At 42.4% G+C, this 12,009-nt stretch overlaps 1 protein-coding gene across 1 annotated transcript; it reads right to left on the reverse strand.

The window, feature by feature from the left end:
- Window positions 1–5,101: 5,101 nt before the first annotated feature.
- On the reverse strand, window positions 5,102–11,760 carry zic6 (zic family member 6). The gene is made up of 2 exons (XM_071506827.1): window positions 8,560–11,760; window positions 5,102–6,619 (listed from the first exon to the last, which is right to left on the reverse strand). The coding sequence occupies exons 1-2, from the start codon at window positions 9,518–9,520 to the stop codon at window positions 5,997–5,999; spliced, it is 1,584 nt and encodes a 527-aa protein (XP_071362928.1). The 5' UTR covers window positions 9,521–11,760; the 3' UTR covers window positions 5,102–5,996.
- Between the last annotated feature and the right edge of the window lie 249 nt (window positions 11,761–12,009).

Raw genomic sequence — 12,009 nt, forward strand, 5'->3', positions numbered from 1 at the left:
GGGCCTCAAAACTGTAACTGATCTTTTCTCACAAACCATATACTGCAGAACTGTTAAGAAGCACAGCTGAAGATAAAGGCGTCGACTCCTGCTCCAACGTGCAGATTTAAGCATATTCATCTGACTCTTCGCTCACATGAAAGCTACCAGCTGCCCTTGCCAGCAAGTGGAGGACATTAAGGCTCAGCCTGGTTGATCTCTGATGACAAGGGTCTGGAGGAGGGATTAGAAGCAAGGGGACCAAAGTTATGGTCATTCCCTTAAAAGGATGGCATTGCATCTCATAGGCCTGGAGCTTGCAGGAGCTGAAAGATCTTCAAAGGTCCGCTCACCCTGTACAACCTAGTCTAACTCCCAAAAAACCTTGGAAGTATGAATTTTGAAGATTGCGGAGTTTTTTTTTTTTTTTTTTTTTTTTTTTGAATATTATTTATTTTCCTTTTGCATTGCGACAGACCACAACAAATACTGCAGGCCATATCTGAAAACTTTCAGTTTGTTGTTTGTTCTGTGCATGATATTATCATTGTCAGTCATATGGTAACCTCCTGAGCTTACCTCCTCATAGGAGACCATTAAAGCTTCCATGATTTTTCAGAAACTGGCTCATCAGAAACTGTCAAAAATATCTGTTATGTAAGGCATGGATAATAAATGAAAAAAAAAGGAAAAAAGACATCTTTTTAAGAACCATCCACAGGGGCAAATTGTAATTCATCAAAAGACAAATATGCATCAGATATGAGGATAGGCGGGGCCTTTCTCTCTATCCTGCTGCATATCGGGTGTTCAATGTTACTCAGTTTTTGGCGAAATCTGCCAACAATAGTCGGAGAGCTGAGTGTTCCAGGGGCTTGGGCTTAAGTTGACAGTGGAGCGACCGTTGGGAAGAGTGAATAGGAGCCTAGTTTAATAAGCCCTGGTACACGCTGGACTACACAGGGGGCTGGCACCACTGAAATCAGAAGACTGCAAAGGAAAAATCTAAAGGATCAGTCTGGTCAAATCATAAGAGCACAGCGCTGGGACTCTACATTCCTATTCACCATTTATGGTTTGTAAGCACACATGCATATAATTAGAACGATTGCATTGTCTTACATAAGAGCCTGTGTTTTAAAGGCTTATTAATTGTCAAGCTGTCATATTAACACAGGCTTAGACATGAAACAGATTACACTGCTAATGTTCGCTGGGAAGAGCAAGTGACATGAGGTACAAACTCATTTCACTCCACTGTTTCATCTTATTGACAGTTGTTTTATATATTGTTCAGTCTTTTACTTTAAAATCAATCTCTCTTCATTGTTACAACTGCTCTCATTATGCATTGTTAGCATCAGTGATGCCTGGACGCCAACCCCCACAATAGCTACCATTCTCCAGCTGGAAAGCAAATGTAAAATAAATAAATAATTGAAGTAGCAATGTGGCTGCATCCAGTTTACCATGTGGAGCTGCAGTTTTCCATGGAGAGAGGGGCAGTGTACAGAAAAAAGCAGATATATGAGTCAAGTTTCATGCAGAGGACACCTACTTACCATTGAGCTACACTGGCAGAGATTAGGGGGCCATCATGAAGGAGCCATAGAGGGTGAAGATAGCCAGGAGCTGCAGGGATAGAGATAGATGAGACAGAGGAACGAGAGGACCTGGTATAAAAAAAAAAGAGGGTGGGGTGGGGCATAGAGGGGTGGATAAAAAGAAAGCAAGTTGGGGAGCAACCACTGGCTTGACCTGGGGAGGACAGGGAAAAAGCCAGAGATCCAATTAAAATCACATTTTGTCAGTCAGTCAACACTGACACAGCCCCTGCAGCCTGAGCCCAGTGCTGCTAAAGCTCACTTGGAAAAATATGGGGGCTGCACAGCGTAAGTTACGCAAGATGTCATACATGGTTATGATGATGCATAAAACCAAAGACCTGGTGTGACAAAGCAGCCCACCCCCTGGTACACAGCTGGAGCTCAACCCAAGTATGGCATAACATCAACCCGGGGGGGGGGGGGGGGGTGGGCAAGATGGCAATTCAACGGATCCCAAGGTGAAATGGATTTATTTACATTAAATTCATGTTCACTCTGTATACCCTGTCCAAAATGGTGCCTGCGCTTGTTGCTAGGCAGAGAGTGCAAGAGTAAAGATGGCGGCGGACAAGTGGCAAACTGGGAAGCGGAGGTCTAATCAGTTGTGATTACTGGGGGGGAAGGGTGTGGCAGGGTTCAATGATTATGGAATATTACTGCAGCTTGGTCAGAACATACAACCACAAGTCTACATACAGTAGTCAGAGAAATTCACGGTGTAGGTTGTTACCCTTTGGCTTTATACACGTCCTCACACAACAAATGAAAAACCAGTTTTCCATATACAAACACAGATGCTTCTTTGTGCACAAAATAATGTTTTATCACTTCCTCTGTGTTTTAGACATTTACTATTTTTAGAAATAAAGGCGAACAGGGCAGAACGTGGCAGCGCATACAATAGTTGGGGTTTAGATGAAACTGAGACGAGCTCTGAGAGAGAAATACAAAATATCTTGACACTACTTTAAAAACATTGATACCAAAAGCATTTCATTCATCGAGCTATTGATAAGGTTACGAACACGAGGAGAAAATTATCTCATGAATTTCAGTCATCACATCATTAAAGTACACTGATCAAAGCCAACCCAGTTCACCTCAATTTACTTGAAGAAAGAAGCACTTCACAATTGAAACATTTGACATCAACCACTTGAGATGATGCATCTTAGACCATGCTGTAGCTACTACTTACCACAAAATATTCAATTTCATGAAAATTACAGTCTTTAAATCCTGCTTTTTTTTTTTCTTTTTTTTTTTAAATTCAGTTGCACATTCACGACTCATTAGCAATAAATAAATAAATAAAGTAACTTTTTTACACAGTTGTCAAAATTGAAATCCAGACACTGAAACTTTTAGATGATTGTCAGAAAGATAAAAATTAAAATTAACTACGGTCAAACTCGAGAGGGATTTGCAAAATGCATCAACCAAAAATATCTGACTCTCCCTAAAGATGAATCCCCATGAGTATCATGCAACATGCACTTTAAACCAGCACACAGAGTGCGTAAACAAGTTTATCACAGCGTCGCACCATCTTGAGAACAATTACACTTGAAGCACACAAAATGTAGTTGCTCAATTTAAATGTTTCACATAGAAATATGACACAGAATTAAAACAGTTTTTGTAAGTTTTTTTTTATATATATGTAAATGTCGAAGACAAATGTTGCAACAAAAATAATATAAGTGGTTTGGTAAGACTATCCCGCTTATATTTGATTTATAATAACATCCAAATAACAGCACCACAAGCAAACACAGCCCTCTAAACTTTTTTTAAAACCTAAAGTTGATTTATATGGTTGAAACTAGGAAAACGTCTTCTTATACAGACTTGGAACATACACCTGGTGTTCTTTAATGGCCGTCCAGACAACTGCCCCTCCATCAAACCCTCTGGAATAAAGAACATCCTTATTAGGGCTAGTCAGCTGTCAGATCACTGTAAGCATATATTTCAAAGAAATGTAAAATTAGTGCCCTCTTGACCTGATTTCCTTTTGATATGGGTGAAGCAAATTGGCATATATAATGGCAGACATTATTCGTATGTTTAATGGTATAAAATGCTGACATCCATACATACAAGTACAAAGGATAAAGCTTTGCTAGAGGCAGTGGAGCAGTCATCGTAACTGTGACCCATCCGACCTCCACAATAATCAAGGTACTGCAGTATATTTTCCTGAGCGGGATGAGGAGAGATACTTACTGTGTAACATCATCTTTAACTATACACCACTAACTGTCCTTCACCCTGTTCAATCCGTCTCCTGTTTCAGTAGCTGATAATGTTACACACAGGAGAGGAAACTAAGAATGAGCTGTATGACAATAATAACTCACTGTGGATGAGTTCAGTAGTGAAACTGAATTCAGACTCTGCTGAGAAGGAGGCAGACTTCGAAACCAAACTTCCTCAGTGCACTTCTCTAAAATAATGAGCTGCTTGTTGAGATTTACATTCCACAATACAAAAACCAAGCAAACATGAACAAGTTTGTCAGCAAAGCTGGAACTTGGGTAAGTGAAGCCCCAGAAAGTGTGTGTGCATCTGAAAAACAGGAAAACTAACATCACTTTTTTAAAAGCTTTTTTTAAACAACTTTTCAACATTTATCACTGGCCAGATGAAACAGAACAACACAGACCTGTGAACCCATCAGCGAACATTGAAATCCATCAAATCTATTGACTCAGACTCAAAGTGAGGAGCTCAGAATTAAACCTTTAAAGGGGAAATAAAAATGTTCAGTTTGTAGAACCAATAAAAAAAATGACAGGAATGGTAATGGACTGCTTAGTTATTCGTAGCCTATTTTGACTTGTGTTTGCAGCTTGCTCACATTCAAGGTAAGACCATTTAGGATGTGTGTGTGTGTGTGAGAGAGAGAGAGAGAGAGAGAGAGAGAGAGAGAGAGAGAGAGAGAGAGAGAGAGAGAGAGAGAGAGAGAGAGAGAGAGAGAGAGAGAGAGAGAGAGAGAGAGAGAGAGAGAATATAAATCAATAGGATATAGGATATCAGAAACAGTGACTCAAAGAGGAAGCAAAAACACAATGACCCATTCAAAGAAAATGCGTGTCACCTTGCTGCAAATACACCTGTATGTAAAAATGACACACCTGTATCCAAAGCAACAGACAAACAAAACAACAACAAAAAAAAAAAAAACCCACGCACATTCACTGCGCTGTTTGGAAAACTAAAACCCGAGCGGATCATCACATTTCAGAGCATTAGGCAAATTAAACTCAAACTAATGAATTTAAACACATGTGTGTTAAAGTCCTGGTCAGTTCCTGAGGCGACACCTAAACACACCATCCCGCTGCTGTGTGTGAGAATCCCCTTCGCTTTCAGCCGGTGCGTCAGTTTGCGCAAAATTGCAACCCTGCAAACATGGCGTGGGCCAGGCCTACTAGAAATGATCAAATTAAAAAAAAAAGTTTGAGCTGACGATGAAAATGCACTGATTGGGTTTAACCACACACGCTTGATCAAAGAGAATATAGACACTTTAATAAAATATAGAATACATAATTAATTATACAGTAGGCCTATGTACAGTAGAACTGTATGCTAATTAAACGTTTTGAACAGAATCACGAACACTGTGGTTTATGCTCACACTGGTCTTACTTTGCACAGAAGTGTGAAATATACATATAATACAAACAAGAATACGAATGTGTAATGAAAAGAGGAAAAGTGGAGCTTAATCAAGAGGAGAAAAAAACCTACTGAGCCTCGCAGTATTTTAATGACATACAAATCATGCTCCAGGCCCATCACAGGCTGATTAGGTCTGAGAATATGAGGAAAGATCTTTCAGATATTTATTTCATCTTTAGACATACATAAAGACATGAATTATGTTTCTATACTTCCCGACGTAGCCTACATTACACCTAGTTTACATTCAACAAAGACCCCTACACTGAGGGTTACATTCAGCAAGACTTTTCCTTTCACTTTCCAGTTATAGCCTTTAAGTTCAGAAAACCCAAGAGGCAGATCTCCATAAAAGCTTTAGTCTTTTTTTTTTTTTTTTGTCTCACTTAATATAGATATCTTTAATACTTAGGTAGCACAGCGAACAATTAGGCATACGCACTTTGTAAAAGTTCCTATAACCCACTATGGGAAGATGCAGCTACAGGCTAAAAGCCTAATCCGACCAGACAGGCCTCACAACAACAAAGAAAGCTCGCCACATTTCGCACTGCAAGATTTCAATAGGATGACTCAGGACGTGTCACAAAATATCTGATACATTCACAGAGATACAGAGTAATAGAGATACAGCTGCAACTTTTAGATCAGAACATGGAAAAATAGCCCCCCCCCCCCCCCAAAAAAAAAGTTAAGTTGCCCAAGTGTCCCAACAGGAACTCAGAGAGACGGGATGTTATTACACTGCTTTGGTGGGAAAGAGTCCACGCCGCTGTGGCATGTGTACCATCCATTCACGATACTTTTCTGAAAGGGAGAAGTGGAGGGGAAGGTCCTTGAGCTCTGGGCAAACGTGTGACCTGTCTGGCCGCAGGGGTACTGGGAGGACTGGGATCTGTAGCCGCCTCTCTGGAGCAACAAAGGGTCCAGGAGGGGCTGCGCCCTGGGAGCGGGGTAGTCCAAACCGCTGTCAAACGTGTGATGGAAACGTGACCTGGAGGTCGACTGGTCTCGACTCTCAGGGGACAGGGGGACATCTTGAGCTGAGGTGGGGGGGTGAGAGGGGCTGATCTGGGTTCCATCCGGGACTCGGGTTGACCTGGCGTCAGCAATGTGACCCCCGTCCCCGGGTCGCCCGTCGCTTTTGGCGACGTGGGCCTTGCTGCAGTGGAGCTTCATGTGCTTCCGCAGGGAGCTGGGGTGGGTGTAACACTTGTCGCAGCCCCTGACCTTACACACGTAGGGCTTATCACTGGAGTGAACGTGAGAGTGCTTCTTCCGGTCGCTGCTGTTCGCGAACCTCCGGCTGCAGCCCTCGAACTCACATCTAAAAGGTTTTTCACCTAAACGAGCAGAGAGAGAAATGACGGCGAGTTACGAGTGTGCTCACAGGCCCGGGTCCGCTCCCGCTGCTCACACAGCCTCCGGATGCAGCCTGGGTCTGAGTGCACTCTGCAGTAATGTCAGGCTGTATGAAAAATGATCCTTAAAACCCCAAACCTGCTCATCCAGTAAAACCAGTATCTGACCCTCAGCTTTCAGTCAGTGACTCTGCAAACCCGCAGCCGCTTTTCAGGCCACAGCAGCCTTGACTCTTAAAATAGCACCTTTTTTTTTTTATAAGATATTGTTTCTAATGTGCAAAAACTTACGAGCCATTCAAATGCAGAGTTCAAATTAGTTGCAGAAACTCTGCTGCAGCTCTGATCGCAACAAGTGAGGCAGTTTATCTGCGCAGTGCATCAGCGAGGCTGTGGTTAAACATGCATCACATCATGATCAACCTGCAGACAGCAAATGCAAAGATTTGTTTAAATTGAGTTATCATGCATAAAGTGAATCATGGCTATCAAGATGCTAATTGATCTTCTGGCACAAAAGTGCCTGCAGCTGCGCGCCTCTGTCCCTCCTGCACACACACACACACACACACACACACACACACACACACACACACACACACACACACACTGATGTAGCGGGCAACCAACACGATCTGGACTCTTTAACAGTTTCTGTTAAATGATCATTTACAGGCCTGCATGTTAATGGATACCAGTCTTCCGAAAGTAAAAAAAAATGTTAATAGGCTTATATTTTTCTGACATAAATGATGTCTAATTAACACACCACGCATGTGCAGTTGTGAAATAACAAATGTCCCCTGTTTTCGATTCTCTTTGCTTTCATTAGGAAAACAATTTACACCACAAATAAAAGCTGGCGCCTGGTAAATATAATTTTATTATGCAGGCCCTTTTTTTTCTGAGGACCATTCACTTCATTTGATAATTACATTTTTAATTTAAATGTCTACATTTCAGCATAATTACACCTTGTGAGATCACGTTTCTACTGCAACCCTGACGTGTGTGAAAATAAAGAAGCTGTCGCTGTAAATCCCTGGCCTGTGCTCACACCTGGGCCGTTTAGAAGGGACATGCAAAGGAAATCACCAGTATATGACACACTTTAACGTGTGGCATCATTTCACAGTGCTGCGTGACAAGTAACAGGCCCATCAAAAGTCAGGACAAGGCCATAAATAAATTATCTTTATGAAATGTGAGTCATTTTGTTTATGCAGATAATTATTCCCTTTTGCTGACTGGGGTCAAGCGTTTTACTCACTTTCTTTATTTCCTGCTACATCACCGTGTGAACACTCTGCCGGTGTTCCTGCGCAGGAGACGAGTCCCTGGGAGGCAGAGACAGCGTAACGGCTACGTCACAACTCTCCGGTGTCCCGGCATTTATTTATTAATTTCACTGAATGAAGTGGGAGAGGCACCCAAACCGGCAGGCCTGCTCTCTGCTCACTGCTCTCTGCTCACTGCTCTCGGCTGGAACTGGCTCACTACTCACTACACACGTGTGCTTCCTGCGTGGAGCCTACAAACCGTTTTTTTTCTCCTGCAAAACACGACGAGCAGCTCTGCGTGACCACATGTATCATTCTAACAGTGTGAACCCAACACAAACCACAACCACACAACAACAACCACACAACAACAACAATAATAATAATTATAATAATAATGTGACTGAAATTGCAAAATTACATAAAGAATAAAATAATGAAAGAAAATTAAATATATGCTCACACAGATGAACACTGCTAAACTGGTAAATAGTAAAGACAGAGTTTGTGAAGTGGAAAATACTGACCGCGCTTTCATCTAAATTTCACCCATTAGAATAAATCATTATTATCATTATTGTCATTATCATTATTGTAGCTGCTGTTATTTAATGCTGTGTTGCATTAAGATCATGAACTAACCTGTGTGAGTCCTCTTGTGGATCTTTAGATTTTCTGATCGTGCAAAAACTTTCTCACAGCCGTGAAAGGGGCATGGAAAGGGCTTCTCCCCTGTGTGGACTCTGACGTGATTCACCAGCTTGTATTTGGCTTTGAAAGGCTTCCTGTCCCTCGCACAGTTCTCCCAGTGACACACATATTCAGAGTGCTCTGGTCCACCGACATGCTCCACTGTCACATGGGTGACAAGTTCATACATGGTCCCGAAGGCTCTGGAGCAAGGCATCTTCCCAGCCCCCTCTTGGCTGTCACTCCACTTGCACACCAGCTCATGCTTCACTGTTTGTTTAGAGCACCTGAGGAAAGCGTCGCCTCCTCCACGCTGAATTGCCATGTTCAGGGGCTTGTACAGACCCAGGAACTGTGTGACAAGCTGTTGCTGGCTGTTTCCCTTGGGGCTGATAGTTTGGCTGTAAGGGTGAGTCCGAGTGAGGAGGTCGCCAGGTAAACCCAGCATCATCTGGCTGCCGAGATCCCGGGATGCGTCGGCGGAGGCGTGGGCCTGCTCCTGATAACTTGAGAAAAAAGCATGGCTTCTGTTGTCTCTGCAGCCTGCAAAGTCACGATACCTTCCAATCCCGCCATGTTGGTTTGCTCTTGATGCCAGTTGATCAGTGACGGGTGGCATGCCGGCTCCAGAAAGATTGGCTCCAATGATAATGCCCCTAGGGCTGTGCTCTAACCGGTGGCTGGGGTATCCAGAGTCTGAAAAATTGGGAACCGAATGGTCAACATATGCACTGGACCTCGTCTCGGGGTAGTCTCGCAAATTGTGCGAGGGGCAGAGTTTTAAGGAACTGCCAGTGGGGTGTCCCATGTGCTCTCCTGCCAAAGGTGGCAGCACCACGCTGAGTTCAGTATTGCTCTCCCCGGGGTTGACGCAAGAGAGAGGGCAGCCACTAAACCTCGAAAGGCTTGTCATGTTGTGTTGTGAGTTTGGCTATGGGTTTGCAAAATCAACCAATTCAGCACTCAGGATACACCTAGAAATTCTGTTTCCATTTTCCTTGTTGTTATATCATCTGCATGTGAAATTCTTGGCCGTGAACTTCGCAGAAGTAGGAACCAGACTCAATTTCGTTAAAGTTGGTGTGAGTCCCATGCCGTTCACTTTGCCCTCTTGATTTGTGGCAATAACCGTGGTAGTAAAAATGCTTCGAAACAGGCCATGGTGCAATATAAAAGCACAGCAGGCAAACCTGCTTTTAAAAAGGGAGCTGTGGGATTGGCTGGAATGCGCCGTGATTGACAGGCGCTGGGCTTGTTTTAAAAGGGACACGCAGGCGTTCACTGCACGACTCCGTTTTCAAATGTCGCACAGAAAACGCTTTGAAATGCGCCGCGATATTCCCAAATATTGCTGCCTCTTTAACTTCAGGCGCCTTCTCATAAGTCCCCTTATCTAAATCTCTGCATATGAAAAAAAAATCCGGACAGGTTAATGTGTAATAGTAATCATCTGATAAAAGTCAAGTGATTAAATGCAGACATGAGGAAAACACAAGGCAATCACAGCCTATCTGCCGTCTTTCATTTCACTGGAAATCTTGCCAAAGCAAATGTCCCGCTCCTGCCCTGCAAGAATAACAGAGACTGGCCATTGCGTGTCCGGGCCAATTATTGTCAAGACTCTCATTTTGAGTGGAGTGCCACAACTGAAAACAGTGAAAGTCACTGGAAACTAATTCCAACTATTAAATCAGAAAAATGAAATCAGTGAAAATACGTTTGTCTGTCATTAGCCTGCACGATCACAGCGTAAGGCATCGTTTTTATGGAACAGAGGTTACTGAAGTCTCACAAGAGTATTGCATTACAGTTTAAAATGTGTGGTATGCATTTTCATAAAGGACTAAAATCACTTGTTGGCTTCATGTCCTAAGAAAAAATAAAGTTTGATAAAGCAACAAGTAGTTTAACAAGACGCACCGGACCCGCCGATATTTCATAATCATCTTCCTGGAAAAAGTGATTTCAGACAGAAAGGCCCGTTTCCCAGCAGTGTCACTGGAGGATACAGCAGAACAGGGTGTACTATTCTACCTCTGTACCCAATGTGAACAGTTTCTATACATAAACCGTTTCTACTTAAGTTTAAATAATCTAATAATCATCAAACGCAGGAAAGCACACATGAAGAATTAGCTATAGGTAAAATGGAAACGCTGAAACGTGCCAAACGGCGGCGCACAGGCTCCTCTGCTGCCCGGGAACTCAGATAAACTTTCTTACTTTGAGGTGCTGTGAGGACAGCAGCTTCCAGCCCTCCATGCTCCTGCAGAGCAGCACATATTTCTGCACGTCTCCTCCTTTTGACATGGCTCTGATTCCTCCAGCGCACTTTCCTCCAGCAAGACCACTTCAGCTAAATTCCTTTATCTGATGCTTTTATTTAAATCTACAAAAAGGTGGCATGGACCCCGAACTGCAGCTTATAGATTTAAGGTGAAAACCCCCTGATTTCCAGAGACTGTAGCTGGCGGAATTTTCAACTTTTTTCCAAAAAAAAAAAAAAAAAAAGAGGCGAAAAAAAAATCCTTTTCCACATTGTTATGCTGACGTCACCTGCAGTGGATCCTAGGCAGAGACAAAGCGTGGGGCCCACTTGACATTAAGTGCCGCAAAATAGCAGACAGGCCCAGAACCGGCCTAATTCTGTCATGATTGTAATGGACGCTCATGTTTGTCAACCTTTAACCCGACGCATTTCCGAAAATGACTGAGGGTTGAAGGCCAATAAACCTGCAGTTGCCAGTCTGTCATTCAGGAAGCATGAGGGGCTGACGGACCTGCGCCCTAAAAAATCCCAGGTTCTCATTTGCAGCGAAAGGACACAACAAGTAAGAGGGCTTTCCGGAATAACTGCACTTCTAAGATTTAATATGAGAAACCACGCCGATTCCATGAGGCTGTTTAGCTTCACATTTTCAATAACAGAGCCACAGCAAAGGAAGCCGGCGCTATAGGCCTATTAGATAACCACAGATTACACTGTAATATTTTACAACACTGTTAAAGGACTTAGATTATTTAATTTCTCCTAACAACCAAATTTGCTAATATGTTCTAATGGGCCTTAATGTGGTCATAACTTAATTAGACTTTAGCCTAATAAGCAGTTTTCCATAAATTACAATTCAATTTATTTCTCTGTAATACAATGTGTAAGTCAGGTAATAACAACATAATCAGCTAAATGAGCCCGAGTAAATTTAGAAAATTTATGTTTAAAATTTGCCAAATAAGTTTAACAAAATTGTAATTTTATAGGATTGGTAAGGATCCGAGTGGTAAGATTAGCTTCAGCGAAAAATAATAAAATCATAAAAGTAATAGCAAAGACATGAAAATATGTACTGCCAGTATTTCAATAATATTTGTTCAATTTAATAAAATATTCCAAATATATGA

Source organism: Trachinotus anak, unplaced genomic scaffold (genome assembly GCF_046630095.1).
Source record: "Trachinotus anak isolate AG129_WGS33_773 ecotype Australia unplaced genomic scaffold, CSIRO_AGI_Tana_v1 ptg000021l, whole genome shotgun sequence".
In the NCBI taxonomy this organism is placed as follows: Eukaryota; Metazoa; Chordata; class Actinopteri; order Carangiformes; family Carangidae; genus Trachinotus; species Trachinotus anak.

Coding starts and splice junctions, on each gene's coding strand:
- zic6 (XM_071506827.1), bottom strand. CDS start 9,520: ATGACAAGCCTTTCGAGGTTTAGTGGCTGCCCTCTCTCTTGCGTCAAC. Junction 6,620..8,559: donor CCACAAGAGGACTCACACAG/GTTAGTTCATGA, acceptor CTGCTCGTTTAG/GTGAAAAACCTTTTAGATGT.